Here is a 19730-nt window from a genome sequence, read left to right on the forward strand (position 1 = left end):
TTGGTCAGCCCCATGCAGCCTGAGATCTGATTAGCCTGACCTTACACAATGTTCCTTTCCTTAGCTCACATGTTTTACAATGTACCAACCACAGACTTTTACAGCAAACTCAAAACAGGAAAAGCTTTCCTCTGAGACAACTGCTGACTTGGGAGCTCCAGGCAAGGAATACAATGACATCATATTTTACAGAACCATAAACAGAGGGAAGTACCTCTGCCTGCAGCTTAAGCTTCAAGAGGCACAAGTAAAGCATTATCACTCTTGAGATACTGCCTCTGCTGCAACAGTTTGTGCAGCTTCTGGATTGTGCACTCTTGCAATTTCTTGCAAAAGGCAAGATTGTCAAAGGGAAAACTAGGCAGGACTATTAAAGCAAGCTGAGTGGCTTCCCTGGGAACATGTGAAGACAAGGCACTCAGCCATGGGAGGCAAAAACTAATTCTTTAGTATCTCCTCTTGTACAAAATTGCAGGTTCTATGGCTTTATACTTTGTTTGCTTTCAGGAGTAGTGTGAAGTATCAAACAGCCTGCAAAAATAGCAGGAGTTTGGGGTTGCTGGGGCTTTTTGCCTAGTGGTGGAACAAGAAAATGCTGATTTTCTTGTATTTTAGCTTAGTATTTGTACAGTGCCCTGCCCAAGCTGGATCTCCCAAGTGCCAGGATGACACCAACAGCACACAAACTGTGCACATACCTTGCTCAGTGCATCACATGATTGAATTTTGCATGTGTCTTCAGCGTTTGCACTTTCTGACTTCTTCTATGTAGCACTGCCCTAACTACACCCAAAGCTGAAAACTAAACCTTTCAAGTGCAACAGAAAGCAAACATTTGCAGTACCTAAGGAAGAAACCCAAACACATTCAGTGATTTAATCACTGACAGGAAAAATTGCTGTCACTAGAAATTATTTTCAAGGAAGTGAACTTTCTTGGCACTATTTCTTAAAGCAGAGAACACTCACTGAGACATTCAAATCCTACAAGGCAGTTTTCATTTTGCATATACTGTGAAGCATTCCAGGAGCTCAGTGTGTGAACAGTTAACAACCACAGGATGCAAACTCTACCTGGTTTGACAAATTGATTGATGTGCCGTTACTGAGTAGTGAGAATGTTTCCAATTCCTGCTGCAAGGAAGAGAGAGGTCTTAGAACACAGACAGCCCAAGAGTGTTTGCAGACTCAGTAAAGCTGGGTTACAACACAGTTTCCTTCCAGGTACTGCCCATAAATAAAAGCCACCCCACCTGTGACATTCTCAAAGGGCTATATGTTTGGTCTGGACACCTCAGTGCAAAACACCCAACACACAAAGCTTTCCTGAGGAACAGAAGTTTGGGTCTTAAGAAATTACTGCTTTGGATTACAGCTCTGGCTTGAAAGCTGGAAGTCAACACAGCAAGGTGTTATCAGTCACTGCATTTCAAATAATAGAAAGCATTTTGGAGGTTTCTTTTAGATTTGAATTGTAACATAGAAATTGTTTAAGTCCCTCACAGCTGAGGAACATGAGAGCAGCAAAAACATGGCAGGGCCAACACAGTGAGCAGGTACAAAAAAATACTTGTGTAAAACTTCCCTTTCATAGAACCACAGAATTGTATTGGTTGGGAAAGACCTCTAAGATCACTGGGTCCAACCATCAACCTAACACCACCATGGCCATTAAACCATGTCCTGAACTGCCATGTCCACATGCTTCTTGAACACCTCCAGGTGTGGTGACCCTACCATCTCCCTGGACAGCCAATTCCAATGCCTGACCACTCCTTCCATAAAGAAATGTTCCTAATATGCAACCAAACCCTCCCCTGGCACAATTTCAGGCCATTTCCTCTCATCCTATCACCTGATACTAGAGAGAAGAGACTGACCCCCACCTCACTACAATCTCCTTTCAGGTAGTTGTAGAGAGCAATCAAGTCTCTCCTCAGCCTCCTCCTCTCGAGACTAAACCACCCCAAGTTCCCTCAGCTGTTCCTCGTAAGACTTGCTCCCCAGACTCTTTGCCAGCTCTGTTGCCCTTCTTTCTTTGAGACAGAATAATTTCAGAGTAGTGAGAGCTGCCACAATCTCAAGGTTTCTTTGGGAGTAGGGCAATCATTTGTGAGGTTAGTCAGGGAGAGGAGTAAGATATTAGAACCAGATTCACCCCAAAACCTCTCTGTGACCTGGATGCCCACCAATCACTTCGCTACATCCTGCAAAGGTGTCCCTCTGGTGATGGAACATTCTGGCTGTTTAACATCCCTCCACATGGGAATGAGGATGCAAACATAAGCCTCAACTACAAGCTAACATTCACTATTCCTGAAAATTCATCCTGGGATTTTAGGTGAGCAAGGCAGCTTCATCCCAGAGTGCTGGCAGTGGCCTAACGCCCTCTAGCTCCATCCCAGGGTATACATTTAAACACCAACAGGGCTCCAGCCACAGCAGCACTTTCTTGTAGAGCCAGGTTAAGGATCCAGCCACTGACATGAATTAATTGTATCCCTGGCATGCTTCTAGGTTTTGACCAGCTGTGTACCTCCTGTTCTCCCAAAGTGCAGGCCTTTCCCTCACCACAAAGAAGGTGTAAATATGAGGCAGGAACCCCTTATAACCATGGGATTCCATCCTCCAATCTCATACTAAGGCAAGGACCATGGTACAAAATCTCCTTCGGGATCAAGCCACAGTCCTGTCTTGCTCCAAAAACCACTATCTCTCAGTGCATCAGAGGCCTCTCCTGCAGCACCAGCCTGGCTCTGCTTATCTTAGCTGGGGACTCAGGGCAAAGTGAGTCAGAGGGTCAGGACAAGGAAGGTATCCAGCAATCTGCTAGAGGGATTGCAGCGTGTGTGTGTGTGTGTGTGTGTGTGTAGTTGCAGAGCCAAAAGTAAACCTGAAAGAGCCAAAGAGCAGCTTCTAAGAAGAAGGAAGTCATACCTGAGGTCGTTTGTAAGCTTTTCGAACCCTCAGCCCCAGCTTCTGGGCAAGCTCCTGTCCCAGTTGCGTGACGCTTTCATCCTGGGGACAAAAACCATTGGCAGGACACTGTCAGTATTGCCTTTGTGGCACACACAGTGAAGTAAACAGGAATACAGTTATCCACACTGGGCTGCACCAACAAGCCTCACTTGTAGACAGCAGCAAGTGGACAAGTGCCAGAGCAGCCCTAGGAGACCATGCAGATCTGAGGTCCTCTGCCTTTCAGCCCTGCTGAGATGTTGAGGTTGCACCATGAGCTCTCTGCTACACTTTCTTGATGCTGTAGAAAATAATAATCAAATGTCTGCACCCACTCTCTGAAAGCAGTGTTCATGACTCTTGCTGCTAAGGTTGCTGGGCTGCCAGGGCTGGCAGCAGGGGGGCTGATACAGCTTCCACAAGGTCTCTGTGTTGGAAGATTGACTAAGACATTTCACAAGATAAAGCCTTAAGAGGGAATAATGGGAAATTAATGTTAAAAGAAGGCAGAGTCTTGTGAAAGGAAGAGATAAGTGTGGATTGCTGAAATGGTACCTTGTTCTCTTGCTAATTACAATGTGAATACCCTATCCCTTGGACAGACCCAAGGTTTTCTATTTCACAGCCAGGGGTGGGGAGTGGGAGGCTGTATCACACCTGAGTAAGCACCAGGTGGTCCCAAAAGACATCAGGAGATTGAGATAAGGGAAAGGCAAATTTCTACCTTCCTATGTAATGTTAGGAGTGATGGAATGGCTGCCTTGCTTTGTTACTGTTTTCTATATCAGACTCAGCTTATGTCTCAGAAGGTCTGTTAGCTTCTTCACATCACCCTGCTAGCACCTGATCCTGCTCAACATCTTGTCTCTATGTGTGGGTTGGACTTTGCACACCGGGTAAGAATCCATTTTTGGGACAACACCTGTGTCTAGGAAGGTGTCTGCATGCCTTCCATCTCTGACAGCTACAGAGTTAATAATCAGTTTCAACATGCAGACAGCATTTGCTAGCCTGTTATGCTTGTTTGGTTTTAAAGCTGAAACCAAGCCTCAGCCTCCAACTCACTAGATACAAGGCATTTTGTCTCTGGCTCTGCTTAAACTGTCTCAGTTTAGTCAAGCAGATCTTTATGCTTTCCCCACTGCATGCCATTTACCATCCTCCCTGCTCACTGCTCATGCCCACCACTGAGCTTTAGACAAAGTTCTGGGCCACACTTCATTGACCTGCTCCAACCTCTCCAGTTCTGCCTGGACTAACAACCTGCCACAACCCTCACTTATTTATCTATGGCAACTCTTTCCTTCTGCTTTCCTCTCTCTCCCTATTCACAAAAGTATTGGACTACTTTAAGTTTCTTCAAAGAAGGTAAAAAATATGTGCCCAACCTACTGCAATATCCCTCCTTAATGTTACAATATCTCCTCTTTCAATTCCAACCCTGAAACTTGTTTTTTTCTCTCTACTTGCCTGGTCTTACCAACTTCCTTCTGCCTGCAGGTTCATCATTTTCCTTTCAACTCCTCTCTAATCTCTGGTTCTTCCAGCCCACAGTACCAGAAACTTCTCCCTTCCATTTGGAGTGCCATTTTCTGACTGTACTTGCTTTCCCACACCCTCAGCATTAGTCTTGTCAGTATCTTCTCTGACCTCAGTGAAGACAAAACCTATCTTGTCTGTTTCCTCTTCTTTCTCTACCTCACGTCCCTGCATGAAGTCCTTTCTCCTCCTGAAACCATCCCCGCACCCTCCAGAGACCTCTTCTTGGTCAAATCCATGGTCACTGCTCTTTCCTCATTCTCTTCCACCTTTCTAACACCAATCATGTTTCATTGCTCTGATTGCCTCTGGTCATTCTGCCTTTCAAAACACTCTCTCAGTTGTCTCCCAGTGTCAGACATTTTCTTGCTCCCTGTGGAAAACTCACCAGAAAGACCTCTGATGTCACTTCTTTTCATTAATCTCACACTCACACCTACCAGGTTTACTCTATCCAACTCCACATGCCAAAGTAACTCTGAGATATCTCCTCAGATTTCTGGACAAGCTCAAGGATGTTTGCCTCTCTAAACTGTCTCTGCTGCCCTTCCCAATAACCCATAGTTAATTATTGTCCTTTTTGTCAGCAGGCCTGAGGCTTGGGGGTGGAGGGTTATTTGCTTGTCCTGAGGGATTGGCACAGACTCCAATGTGGTCATTGAAGACACTTTATTAACTCATCTGAGGGCCTCATATGTGTCCAAAATAGCTGATGTAACATATGGGCAAAGACATGAAACCTGCAGCTGAGCTAATTTAACAATCACATATTCTTTGCACTACTCATACTTTCTTATCTACAAGGTCAGGACAGTCTTGGGTAGCTGACCTAGACAGCATTCCAGAAAGCTTTCATCCCACAGTTTCAAAGTTACAAGTACAACACTTCTTTGTTACCTGCCTGATCTCTTAAAGGGGACATAGATCCTGCTGGTCCTACTCCCACATTTGCTCTTTGTCTTCCCAAGGTCTTCCTTTAGCTTTCTCTTCCCTCAGCCAAATGCCACCTTTAGGTGCTTACTACCTCCACCTAAATGAAGAGATGCTCTCCTCCAAGACCCCCAAAAAACCCCAAGCCATACCATACACAAAACTAACAAACAAAACCAAGCATACAGAGGAGAATCAATTCCATCATGCAAACTAGCAGCACTCAGTATCTGGACCTAGAAACAAGTTAACGGCTAGAGAGTGAGCCAACTGAGTGGCAGATCCTTCACCACCAGAAGTTTTAGTACAGGCTCTGCTTTGACCACCATGAAGTTCCCAACTGTTACTGCAATGCAGCCTGGAAGCATCCATGTGCTCTGAAGGAAGTGAGAGTGAGATGATGGACAGCATGACTTGCCTTTGATGCAGAGAAGGCTTATGCTTTCTAGTAATCAGGTAATAAGGCAATGGAGTATGTTAATTACAAGCCTGAACTGTCTAGAATAGGGAATGCAGATCACTTGATATGGAGTTTGTAAGGCTGAGCTTTCCTGCCACAGAGAAGGCTGATAAACTGTTTGTAGCCTGATAATTGGAGTAATAATAATGGGAGATATGTAAATGTGAGCACATAGTTAAAAATCAATTCAATTCAGTGGCTGGCAAAAAAATCTACCTAATCACAGTTTGGTTTCCTGGTCAATACCTGGCCTAAAAGGACACTCAACAAAAAGCACTGTCAGGAAAACATCTAGGGCCTTGTATATGCAGATAGCTGCCCCCAAAGGCAAAATAATTTGCACACCTGTGAACAGAAAAATAACTGTGACATCATGTCAAGGATTCTCTTGCATGTTCTTCAAGAAATAAAACACTTTATCAGTTTGCCCTAGCAACCAGTAAGAAAAACATGAGACACTGTTATCTAACCCCCCAAAAAGTAGACACGTTTTCCTTCTAGTGCTCCAGCTTGCATTTGTCCCATGCTCCTAGTCACTCCCACTAGACAAATAAAAGCAGACTTATTGCCTTGGTTCACATTTTGTTAATGGGTGCTTGTGTTCTTCACAAACAGGCCACCAAACATGCTGCCACTAACTAACATCTCTGGCTGGCACTATCTGTAGAGGGTGACTTGGACTGAAGAGACTTGGGAGGTCAAACATCTTCTTTGAGTTGGAGAGACACAAGCATGTTCCCAGGAACAGCCAAGTTTCCTCTTCCACTATTCTCTGGCCTCACAGTAAGCATGTTAGAGAGGAGGAGCATGGTGGGCCACAGAAATCAAGAGGAGCTGCATGTCAAACACTTACATGGGGGAGGGAGAGCAAGCAGCGGCTATTGCACTCGTATGCTTCTTTGTGTCTTCCAAGCTCGTTCAGGGAGCGAGCTTTCCGGAACAGCGCTCGGATGTTCTCCTTGTCAAGGCTTAAAGCCTTCTCGCTGTCCTCCAGTGCTTTCTCATACAGCCCCTGCATGGAAGAGACCACTCTGAGTCAACTGAGGCACAGCAGACTAACTCCTCCTTCTGTGTGAATGCAAAGGTTTTATGTCTCAGCAGAAATCAGGACTGTAACAAGGCAGCTGGAAATACATAACCGGCCTCACACACAGACCAGCACATGAACACTCCAAACCTACAGCAGCAGAACATTTGGCTAAGTCTTGCAAAACTCAAAACATTTCAAAGTCAGTAAATGCCAGAATTCAGGCTGAGCAACCCTCTTGTCTCCCCCTCTACCTTGGCCACGTTATATTTGACAGTCTTTAATTAAGTGGCTGCTTACTAACTGGTTTTTTTGTGGGACTCAGCCTCATTATGAACAGGATGGACCTGCTCTGGGACCTGCTCAGGAAAGCTGTTAGATTCCTCAGCAAGATGGAACCATGCAGCCTTTCAGAGTCTTTCAGAATCTTTTTCCATTTGTGTGCTGAAAGTTGTCAAGACCCAAAGCCTTCTCACTGACTTCCAGTGCCTCACTTGAAAAGGCAGAAGCCTCTCGAGCAATAGTCAAAGGGTACTCCAGAGAAATATTCAGTCACTACTGGAGGGCATTGGAGTGTACTAACTCCTCACCAACATGGACCAGAACAGCATTATCAGCATCATTAGACCTGGCCTCCTCTCCTTCACATCCTTCTTCTGCTCTTAGAGGACACAGTGGGGAGGTACCAGATTTTTCTGTGTCATCATCTCTTCCACTGTTAGAACAGAGAGTGGACAAAGCCAACTGAAACCTCTCTTGACATCTTTCCCAACTGCATGGCACTGCAACCATGATGTCCTCTTCCTTGGACCCTGAAGGCAACTTGGGAAGGTGCTCACCATGGCAAAGTAGCAGGCAGCTCTGTTGACATGCAGCTTGCACAGGAGCTCCTTTGGGATGGTCACCTCATCGGAGGCTGCGTAATCTGCCACGTTCAGTCCTTCTACATACTGCACCAAGGAAAGCTTGAAATCCTTCTCTCGAAACAAATCATTGCCCTCTGCAAACAGGTTTCTCACCAGCTTCTGCAAAAAGGCCTGGGCAGAGAGGAGAGAGCAAACACCCTGAAGTGGTTATTCAGAGACAGGAGAGGTTGCCCAGCTTCCCGATCCTTTCCACATGTTTCAGCAAACTTCCTGCCCACTACAATTCTCTTGCCTCCCCACCCTCCTGTAAAACATCAGTCTTTTGACAGGAGAAGAATCCAGGCACATTTCCTTTCCTCTTGAAGAGGCAAGTGCCTTCTCCTTTCCCTGAAAGTTGTCACTGCCAGAACTGTAAAACTCTTAGGTTACAAATTGTGACAGACTATCCCACACCCGCCACTTTTGGTATGTAAATCAATGGCTGTGCAACAGAACAAATCTTGCTAACCAGAGGACTCCCTGCTTCAGAAAACAAATTCTTCCTTACCTCATAATCTTCTTGGCTTAGGGGTAATGTGGACCTAAAAAAAAAACAAACAGAAGAGAAAATACTCATGGAGCAGGAATCCATGCAAACCAGGGCTTCTGTCTGGCAAATAAATCACCTTTCTGGTTCAGTGTTGACCATTTTAGTGAGTTACCAAACATTTTATCATTTCAAAGGCAACTGGGGCAAAGAGAACACAATTAGAAACCCTTCATAGAATTGTTTTGTTGTGGCTGGAAAAGATCTTTAAGATCATGGAGTCCAAGTCTGAGTGCTAAACCATCTCCCTTGGCCCCACATCTGCGTGCCTTTTAAATGCCTTCAAGGATGGGGCTTCAACCACTTCCCTCAGGAACCAGGGAAGAATCCAGGGAGCATTATGCTCAGTGATAGCCACAGTGGTGTCAAGAGATGGTCAGGTCCCAAAGGCATGTGAGACTGTAGGAATCTTATTCTCAGCCATTTTCTGTGCATACATAATCCTCTGTAACACACCTTCCCATAGCCACTAAAAAAACCCAAGCATCTTTGAGAATGTCCCAGGAGAGACTGCCATGGAGAATACAAGTGTGTTAGACAGGTGCATTTTAGTAAGTGCATCTGGCTCTAATGAGAGGCACCAGACTCCCTCAAACCACTGAGAGTCCAAAGATATACAGTGGTAAATGCACTCACTTTCCTTAGTGTTACCTTAGCCAAATGCTTTTAGGCCTGCATCACAAAAAAGGAAAGGAGAAAACAGTGCAGGTTCAGGAGGGCATTTAACTCCATCTGTCTTGGCCAAGGCTGCCAGGCTGTGCCACAACACTGGCAGTGCTTGTGTGGATAACACCTACCCTACAACATTTAGGAGAACAAGACTTAGGAGAAAGGTTTTGTTCTTCAAACCAGACCACTCAGTTCATCCTGGCTTGGTCCACTTGTATTTACATTTTCTCTTCAAGGAGAAAACAATGGAGTTTAAAATCCTCATCACCTTTGACAGCCCTCCTCACCTTTGAAATACAGCACTATGTATGCTCTTACTGATCAGGGAATAAACTTGGTTTAGATTTCATCTAATCTAATCATTGTCTGCACTACAGGAAATGCCGTGGCTCTGTAAGAAGCATCCATTCTGCTTACACAATTGAAGCACCCATCCTTCACATCAAAGCAAGCAAACAGATGACACTGCCCCTGGTTCAGAGTTCAAGGCCCACTCCAGCAGCATGAGAAACATGCCAAATTTCCAAACTATTTCCTTTCCAGGAATCTTGCACATTTTTGTTGTTACCAAAACACACCTCACAACTGCCTCTCTGAAAGTGGGTCTGAAAGCCCCCTTTCACCTCTGACTGGGGTGAAAATATCATTGCCATGCTACAGGCTATAAACATGTAACATGGAAGATTTGGTTGGTTGGGTTGGGTTGGGTTTTTTTCACATGGTAGATGCAGAGATTTCAGCCACAATAACTGCAGGACTTAAAGCAGACCTTAAAAAAACCCCAACCAAACCAATCTGAATTACAATCTTGCTACTTCCTTACTCACAATGGAACCTGGGCTTGAGTCTGAGGCCTTTGCTAATTCAAAGCACTGGGTGGCAAAAAAATCCCTACTTTATTTTATATGGAAGTACTTAAGTCTTGTAACTTCTACAAAAGCAACCACTTTGAGCTACAGAAGGCCACATGATGTTCACAGAAGAGTTACCTGAGGCACCTAGCAGGTTGGCAACTATAAAAGATCCCAGGTCCTCTATTTCTCCACTAGGTACCATATGGGGTACCTGGCAAGTCATTTACCTTGCTTCCCCCACTCACAAAATCAAAACACTATCTCCTGTCCTCAGAGAAATGGGACAACCCTTCTGAGAGTGCACTTTGAGATCTTCACACTGGAGATCAAGCAGAAGGTCCAAATACTATTACCATTATGCTGACTAGAAAGATCATCCTGGAACTGCAGAGAAGGGCAAAATCCAAGGAAATCAAAGAGACAGGATTTCAAGTCTAGACAGCAGGCAGGACAAGAAGCACACTGAAGAATTACAGTGAAAATCCTCAGGACTCTCTCTCTTCCTCGTGTTGCAAACCCAAAACGGTGAATAGAAAGAACTCAGTTCCTACAACCCTCAGTACAAAGACAACCACCTCCAAAGCCACAGGAAACAATGAGGTTGTCCACTTACTGAATGAACTGGAGTCCTTTCTCTATTTCTTGCTTTCTCTTCTGTCTCTCCATTATAATTGCTGCAGAGGAAGAAGAAAAAGAAACACCACAAAATTAGTCATTTTAGGTCTTGCTGGCAATTAAGAGGCACAGTATTTTGTGTGTGCCTGAATTTACTATAACAAAATGTTCCAGACCAGACTCCCTGAACTCTGAAGTCCATGATTTATCTACACTGCAGATACAGAATGGCAAGCAGCTCACCACAAAGTTTCTGCTTTTCCTCACATGCCACCTCCAGGATACATGGGCAAAAAGGAATTAACTTGGATTTGAGCTCTCTGCTTAGGCTGCCAGTAAATAAACCAATGGGAACCAACTGTTACCATGAGCATCTTCTAGGAAAGGGGGAAAAAAAAATACAAAGTACAACAATAAATCAACATTTCCCCTGCACTGGCAGTCATTGTAGGAATTTGTGCTGGGACCCTCCCAGGATAAGCAATTCAGACCATTCTTTATCTGAACTGGGTTTAAACTGGTTTGCTGTGTGGCATATGAAACAAGGGACCTATGTAAGGCATATGGAGAAATATCACAAAGAAAGAGGCAAAAGGAGAAGATGGAATTGCTTGATCACTGTCCTTTTCCAAGGGCCATGGCAATCTGTGCAATGAGAATTTCATGCTGAAAACCAGCAGGCAAGAGCAGCACAGAATGCTCCTTTGGAGAGGTGGTAGGGCCCCATCCTGCAGTGTTTTAAATTGGGGTGGGCAGCACCTGAGAAAGGCTGAAGAGAGAGATATCTGCACTTAGGCAGGGTCACAATGAGCACAGTCATTTGTCTGGGTTTGACCAAATCCAGTCTGGGTCTCTGTGAGCACAGACAAGTAAGTAGTATGATGAAACATTTTTTGATCAGTGTCTCAACTAAAATGGGCCTGAATCACACCATTAGATGTATGAGCTTCATTCCCAGCAATTTGGAAGTAAATCTTGGAATAGCTCCCCCCTGACTTCTCCCCAAGGTACACAGGTCTGCCACACAAGAAAAGGCGGCCTTGGAGAGCGCTGCAGCCCAGCTTCCTTTTGCATTAAAACCATTCCTATCATTCTAAGATAATTTACAGTATCTGTGGTATGTTCAGCCCAGACAGGGTGAAGGGACCTTCAAGGTGTGTGAAAATCAATCCTAACAACTCAGCAAGCCCTTATTGATTGTGTTCTGTGCCAAGCAGAATGTAGAAGAATTGATACCTGCCCTTTTGTCAAGGAGAACTGGGGGAAGGGGCAAAAGCAAGAACAAGAGAAAGACCAGGAAGAAGTGGTAGCAGAAGGAAGCAAGAGCTTGGAAGTGACACTGTGCACTTTGCAAGTTATCAGGCATTACATTTGAGAGCAATCTGGTTTGAGCAGCAGGTAGAAGATTTTCAGCAGCTGCATTTGCAACAGGATGGGCAGTGCAGCAAGAAGGGGAAAGCCAACAGACAAAGTGAGCGATGATCAGTATCTTTACCAAGGCTTTACACAGCAGTGGTGGAGGAGGTAGACTTCAGTAGAACACCAACAGAAGGCCTGGAATGATTTATAAATAGCCTGGATAATGAGCAATCAGGAAGAAAGAAGGAAATTTAACAAGGAGACTGTGAGGTTAATATGAGCACTAATGCCACAGGCAGGCAGGCTTGAGGGGCAGAAAAAGAGACAGAGGCAATTCATTTGACAGTCCTCCTTGCATGAAATTCTGCAAAGACTGAAGTAAGAGAGAACAGACAAGGTGAAGAGGGGCAGTAGGAACCATTTCCAAATAGCAGTGAAAGCAACAAAAGAGGACAGAGCAACCCATAAGAGAAAGATCAGGTGGGGAAAGAGCCACCACAGGAAACTACAAGAGAGAAATTGGAGGGGGATTGGGTAAGAAACTCAAGTGGACCTACAAAAAAGCTCATGGAGGAAAGCACAAAGAGGAAGGAGGAATTTCTGGCTGTCTGGTCCCTAAGTGCACTAACAGACTTTATATGCCCCAAACAGCCACAGCTTGCACCCTCCACCCATGCACCCTCTGCCCATAGTCCAGGAGCCCCATTTCAGCTCGGGTCCAGACATGCTGCATTGTCTGAGCTATACTGTAGCTGGATGTGTCAGTCCTGTGTCCTGGACAAACCTCAGACCTACACTGTAGACAGCTTGTCTCCAGTCCTGTTTCTGGCACTATCTCCTACCACTGGGCGGACCATGGACATGATTCATCACTTCATCTTCTTTGGGACTGTTGGTAAACCTCATGTTCTGCCTGCACTGTTCAGATGTAGTGCAACTGTACCCTAGTTAGTGAAGCCCCTGCTGGTGGCTGTCATCACCTTTGGCTCCTAGCTTGTCCTCCCTGGAGGAACAGCCCTGCTCTTGCTGCTCCCTGATGGGAGGCATGCTGGAGAGGACAAAAGTCAGGGAAGTGAAGCAGCACCCCACAGAACTGATGAAAAGGCAGACTATTGGGAGAGTGGTTGAACACAGGCTAGTCACCACAACATCAGTGGCTGCAGTCCAAAAATGCTGTGGCACACATTCACAATTGTCTATATCCACAAAACAGATCCTCACCTTGAAAAGCTCCTGATATGCACAGCCTACTAACAATCTCTGCTTCTGAGCTCAGCTTTTACAGCACTGCTGCAAGGAGTGAAGAGATCTGTACCTGTTCTCACGGCTACCCTGACCCCACAGCTAAAACACACTAAATAGCAGGATGTGGGTATGTATTACAATGAGAACTGGTCACTGCTGCTTGCCCACAGAGAAGGGCATTCAAACTTTACTAAGCAAAAGCTGGAGTGGAGCCAAAGGACTAGAGGGAAAGGCTCCAGAATGTCTCCTTCCTAAAGTTACCCAACTCTTCTTGCATCCTGGAGTTCTCCTGGGGTTTTTGCCTCCTCACCTCCACTGCCACTGTATCCATCATGCATATTTCCACCTCTGCTTCATGTGGACGGCTGACCAACCATCTCTGTAAGTCCCACAATACCCAGCTAGTTTAGATTCTTGCTGCAAAACCTTCGTTAAGAGACAAAACCTCTGTGCCCTGCCTGCTGTTCAGTCTATGCAGCCCTACCCTCATCTTCCACAGTGAATGTTCTCCAACCCAAGACCTTCTATTGCCTTCTTTAGGCATAAACCACAGGCCTGACCTTCCCTCCAGACCACTGCTTGATGATACTGCCCCACATTCTCCCTCTTTGCAAGTGGGTGGCCAGCTTCTTCCTTTAAAGCTGTCATGCCTCAGCTTATGTCACGACTTTGCATGTAAGGCTCATCTCAACACCCTCAAAACACACCACGTGCTGCTGCCCTAACAACTTCTTTCAGGTCTCTTGGAAACAACCAACTTTCCCTTTTGATCTGACTCCCCACCTGCATGCTCCTCCACGCATGGCAGACCTCTCCACCATCCTGCCTGCCTCACCACTGCTGGAGGCTACCATTCAGACTCCTCTTTTTGCTCCTCATGCCTTCTCCCTTGCCACCTCCTCAAAAAACTCAGTCACTTCTGCCTCCCTTCATCATTCCAACCTCTTCACTGCATCTCATTTGACCCTCAGACCTTGTCACACGCTCATGACCCAACACACAGTCAGCCACCCATACCTGCAACACTTCAGTTCTGCTGCACTTCTGCACACCATGCCACAACTGATGCCTAATTCATTTTAAGAAGAGAGCCTGTTTAGCTTTTGTTTTCTTGGTCTTCTGAATATATTTTGAAACATGGTGGAAGACATTCCATGAAGCAGGGGGCCTAAACATCCTTTTTTAATTCCACCCCCCAAATCTCTCTGTCCAGACTTATCTGCTCAAAACACCAGCAGAAATCGCCTCCAGCATATTTATACCCCCACTACAAGGCTTCATCCCTTCATCCCAGAGATGTTTATCTTCTCTGGTCCAGCATCTAGAGAGGACTTTATTCATAATTTGTCTATGAGTTACAAGACCTCTGCCAGACAGAAATAAAATGCTGCAAAGAGGTAAAATGGTTTTCTTGCCTTTGGAATGAAGCATGAGACAGTAAACAGGGCAATTTGATCACAGACTAGGTAGATATGCTCTACAAGGCACTACAAGATGAACAGAATTTACCTTATCAAGAACATGAATATTATTCCCAACCTTGCCAGAGCAGAATTTGGGCAAACTTTTCCCTACAGTATTTCTGGGATGGCAATGAATTCACACTGGACTGACTTCCAGGCTTTGACTGCAACATTTCAGCCAGAAACGAATGCACCAAGAGGCAAATGGCAGGTTGCAGGGCTGAGGCAGGAGCTCAACCCCAGGCTATGTGCACTCTCTGCCAGGCAAAAGGCTCCAGGATGCGCTTAGTCTGCAACATGGGGGTCTTTCACTGGCTGCAGCGTGCCCACCTCAGTGGTGCAGCAGAATGAGTAACCAGACTCGCATCGAAGAGAGGACAAACCACATGGCCCACTACAAACATGAGTTCCCACTCAGTCCTGCGGCTGCTCTCTGCCATGCCCTACTCCCTGGCTTTGAGCACTTTCCACAGCCAGCAGTTCTCGGAGTCCCCACCACCGTGCTGTGCCCATCAGGTCTCATTAGCCTGTCCCTTCGTGCGCTGACCACCCCAAGGCACCTCCATGGCCACCCCCTCACACCCCAGCATTCAGCTAGCTAGCCCCAGTCCTGCCCCACGGCACCACTGGGGTTGCTGTCATTGAGGTGCCACCAGCTTCACCCAGGAATACCTCCATCGAATGCAGGGCAAAGTGGAGACAACCGCCTCACCCCCAGCTCGAAATAAAAGCAGTGACCGTAAGTTTCCCCAGGAGGGGGGTGGAGGTGGTGGCAAAAGACTCAAGAGACCACTCTGGTCCCCATCGCCCCATTTCCCACTCCCTCCAGCCTTGTGTCCCACACTTAAACACCCCATGTACTGCCGGCCCCGCACAACACCCCCGCGCAGGCCATTCTTCCTCCTGCCGCGGCCCACCAGGCCCTGCTCGAGGGGTACCGCAGTGCAGCCAAGGTGAGGAGGGGGGAAAGGGGTGATGCTGCCCGTCCCTCAGCCCCCTGCTCTGGGTTTCCTGCCCACCCAGTTCGCCGTCCCCTGCCTCACTTTAAAAATAAATCCCGGGGCCGGCTGCCGCACGGATGGAGCGGGAGTCCCCGCTCGCCTCCTCCCCCTGTTCCCAGCACCAGGCCGCCGATCCCCGGCCTTGCGTAGCGGCCACCGCGGACAAAAGCGCCACCTCGGCCGGCTGGGGCTGAGACGGGCCGCGGGCGCCTTCTGTGCTCCCCGCGACTCAGCTGGGCGCCGGCACCCTGGCACCCCGGCCACCTCCGTCTTGCTGGAAGGGGTCTCCCTCGGCTAGAGAGACCCATGCATCCCCGGGAAAAAGGAAAACAAACCAAAACATACTCTTCCTCCTTCCCCACCCCCCATGCGCTTAAATAAAAATCAAACATTTTTCAGGAGTCTAGCAGGCGGCTTTAAGATAAAAAGGGGGGGGGGAAAAAAAAGGAGACAACCTTCCCTGCCACCCGGAAACTGTCGAAAGCATTAAAGAATTTTTTTCTTTTTTTTTTGGAAGGGGGGGGGGGGAAATCCCACAACCTTCTTATTTCATAAACTTTAAAAGCCCCTACGGAAGGTGCATCTGAAAAGCTCTTCCACAAGGGTTTCTCTGCTGCTTCATAGGGCTTATACCAAAGAAGAGGGGGGAACTGCAGCCTAAATACGGACCCAAACACAGCTCTCAAACCTACAAACCACAAACAGGCACAAATGCAATTCATACTAAGTTTTTCATATAAACCCAGGGGCTTTTCCCCTAGCTATCCACTTTCAGACGGCTACCACAGGGGGTGGGATTAGGATCTCTGACAATTATATTTTTATTTTTTTGCAAACCCCACATTTTTGGCAGAAGAGGGGTTTAGCTTCAAAATCGCGCCCATATTATTTTCCGCCACTTTTCCTTGTTTTCTTTTTAATTTGCAATTACACAACGTTTCACCCATGCAGTCGCGATCTGAAACCTTTACTTTCTAATGAAGCAACATCCAGATTTTCTTGTTTCTCAAGTCCACCCCTTTCTACATACACAAACACACACGCACATACAGAATTGCTTTAAGACAAAAATAATCCCCCGAAAATAATAATAAAGGACTCACCTCTCCTTGCGTTTCCCCCCCCACACTATGTATAAACTTTCCGTGATAAATGGTATTGTATTACTAGAGATATTATTAATGTATTATTACTAGAAGTAATAATAATAGTAAGTGCTATTTAATTATAGAAGGCAGCATTCTGCTTCTGGATCGGCTGCCCCTGCAGCTCCCTCCATGTGCCTCCTGATCTCTTTACTTTCATTTCCAGGTCTCGCTCGCTCGCTCGCTCGCTGGCTCTCGGCTGCACCAGCAAGAGAAAATGCCTCCCTGCATATCCTCTGGGCCCTAGAGGCTACCGCTTTCCATTACAAAAACTCACAGATCTTTCCCTTGTGGTTGGTTTTGAGAGTCTTTAAGGTGAATGAGGCTTAAAAAAAAAGAGCGAGAGAGAGGAAGAAAAAAAAAAAAAGAGAGACAAAACAAAACGAAAGCACTAAGTGTTCGAGGCTTCGTTCTCATTTTAATGCAACATTTTTCTCTTTCCCGATGATCTGAGCCAATATAAAAAAATACACCCAACAGGAAGGAAAGCTGCCTCTGCAGAGTGATTGCATGCATGCGAAGTGCAGCAATGCACTGAATTACAAGATACCCCCCCCCCCACCCCGAGACGAGATTATCAGGTGAAGCAGTGACCCTTTTGCCCACCCATAGATGTTTGCTGGAAGGGGGGACCACAACCATTGCTTGCAGCAGGGCAGTTATCCGTTCCAGCCAGACCTGAGTTACTCCCCACACTGCTGAGGGGGTTCCCTGTAAACAAGGTAAATCTTAGGGTGGAAAGGAATACAAAGTGTATGTGAATGTAACATATGATATGATATGATATGATATGATATGATATGATATGATATGATATGATATGATATGATATGATATGATATGATATTGCAATATACATATATGATACATACTATATATGTGCACATGCATGGTAATGGCTGGGCCATCACATTAACATGTACATTACATTACATTAACATGTAATGGTTGGACTTGACGATCTTAGAAGATCTTTCCCAACCAGAATGATTCTATTCTATGATTCTATGCACATGCATAGATGTTTATATGCATGCATGTAAGTTTAGGTAATTTTTTTGGAACCAGACTTTTGGCTTGTTTTCATTCTAAATCCCTCGATATTTCCAGAAGTGGACTGGATCTCCACAGCAGCCCACACCGGCAGGCCCAGGAATGGAGCTGTCAGTGGCAAGTGGGTGCCCAGCAGCACAGGTTGCTCTGTCGTGGGAAATAGTTGTGAAGACAGAGAGAAATACACTGCCTGAGGTGGGGGCTTCATCCACCCCCACCCAGCTGCACTTCTAATTACCCTCTGAGACGAGGTTTATGCTTAGTTCCCAGCCCAGCCTCCCCTGCAGGACAGATTTTCCTTTCCCTAAAGGATTCTGTCTGCTGTCAGATCATCATTTCCAGAGTGACACTCTTTGAAGTTACCAGCTCTTTTCCAATGTCACCAGTGACGTGTTCACTCCTCAGCATCTCACTTCTCTTATTTCCAGTGACCCTACACAGTCTTACTTGGTGCTTTGCAGTTAAGCAACTCTGACAAGATTCAGAGGGTATCAAACCTGTGTGGTATTTCAAAGTTGTTAATCAGAAAAGGACTTTATTGAGTAGGACTGGCTTCTGGCAGGTCTGTCAAGACAATAAACTGATCATTTATGACATACAGGCTGTGAATTGTACAATGTACCATACGACACTGGGGAACACTGTCTTATGCTTTTCACAGTACTGAATCACAATGCACTTCCCCCCAGATATTCATTATGAATTATTATAGATAGGAGCTGATAAGATGGTGTTTATTTTTATTGTCTCTTCAGCAGATCTGTTACCTCTCATTTGTAGGCAACAACACTGCGACAATGAGTTGAGTCTGACCAAGATGGGCCTCTGCTGTGGAAGCAGCTGGGCAATGTGTACATGAAATGACAATCCCTGTGTTGAGGCGTGGCTTTATGCAGAAGAAAGGTGGAGCAGGCCTGGGAGTGGGTAAGTAAACACGGAGAGATCTGATGTGCTACACCTAATCATGAAGAGTATCATCACAGAGCCATTAGGCATCAGATGAGTCACAGCGCCCAGGACACCAAACTTGCAGGACCTCTGGAAGGAAAGACATTACAGCTGGATGAGAAGAAGAGGGCTTAAGAGGAGCTGAAGAGGAAGAGGAACAAACCCAAAGCCTGCAGACTTATACTGGAGTAAGCACTATTTTTTAATTCAAGAACACTCATTTTCAAGACTGCATTTCCCAATTGAGTATCATATTTTCTTCTGTCCCAATTTTCCTTCACCTGTAAGACTGAGAGGTGTCCTGCAAGATCATGATCTAGCATGTATAAATCCTCCCACAAAATAACATCTTTCCTTAGTGGTTAACATGAAGATTTTCACTATTTGCTTGCATAGTTAGTAAGGTTTCTTGTGCAGGTACTCATCAGAACCAAAACACCAGTGATCCTTGCTACAAACTAGCTACAGTGTTGTAAATATTACTCTGATTTGCAAAGCTATTCTTTTAGGGAGAATGAATCTGTGGATCTATGCTAGGATGGTGCAGGATGCTTGCATTCCAGTATAGCTGCACCCAGAGTTAAAGCCATTATTCTCATCCCTCTGGTCCAGGTAATTAGCCAGTATTTAGACGAGCAACAGAGAAGTGAATCAGATATATTTGATACGATCCTGCTTTTATTCTGTCACCTGCTTGAGGTTTTCTGCAGCTTTATGCTTCTCATACACAACTATAATGGAGTCAGTGTCTTACTTCCTTAATTTTCTTCAGTTGCAAGGGAAACTTTTATTAATTATGAATTAAATCTTGCTTAAGTTTCCCATCTGGTTCCTGTACTGGCTTTTATTCCTTCAGCTGTTATGCTCCATAAAGAAATTGAGTTAATTGTTTTTTTGTATTCCCCAGAACAAAGGTGGTCTCCAAAGCCCTGCAGCCTCAATGCAGTCTCCCAGGTTAGGCTCGATGCATTTTCTCAGGTCACCCATCACTGCCAATTAATGATATTCTTGGG

The 19730-nt window shown here is 45.7% G+C and overlaps 1 protein-coding gene across 7 annotated transcripts in view; it reads right to left on the minus strand.

Annotated features, from left to right (window-relative positions):
• Positions 1 to 17018, minus strand: part of ZC3H7B (zinc finger CCCH-type containing 7B) — a 45407-nt gene extending 28389 nt beyond the window's left edge. For 5 of the 7 annotated variants that reach the window (XM_054168124.1, XM_054168121.1, XM_054168123.1 and 2 more), the window contains exons 1-7: positions 16675 to 17018; positions 10502 to 10562; positions 8327 to 8360; positions 7753 to 7950; positions 6740 to 6898; positions 2937 to 3017; positions 1074 to 1133 (exon numbers count right to left, since the gene is read on the minus strand). In XM_054168124.1, the coding sequence (XP_054024099.1) occupies positions 1074 to 1133; positions 2937 to 3017; positions 6740 to 6898; positions 7753 to 7950; positions 8327 to 8360; positions 10502 to 10554 (585 nt within the window). In that variant the 5' untranslated portion in view covers positions 10555 to 10562; positions 16675 to 17018. The remainder of the gene's footprint in view (positions 1 to 1073; positions 1134 to 2936; positions 3018 to 6739; positions 6899 to 7752; positions 7951 to 8326; positions 8361 to 10501; positions 10563 to 16674) is intronic. The other 2 variants (XM_054168125.1, XM_054168119.1) reach the window with 1 other exon arrangement.
• Between the last annotated feature and the right edge of the window lie 2712 nt (positions 17019 to 19730).

Source organism: Dryobates pubescens, chromosome 15 (assembly GCF_014839835.1).
Source record: "Dryobates pubescens isolate bDryPub1 chromosome 15, bDryPub1.pri, whole genome shotgun sequence".
Lineage (NCBI taxonomy): Eukaryota > Metazoa > Chordata > Aves > Piciformes > Picidae > Dryobates > Dryobates pubescens.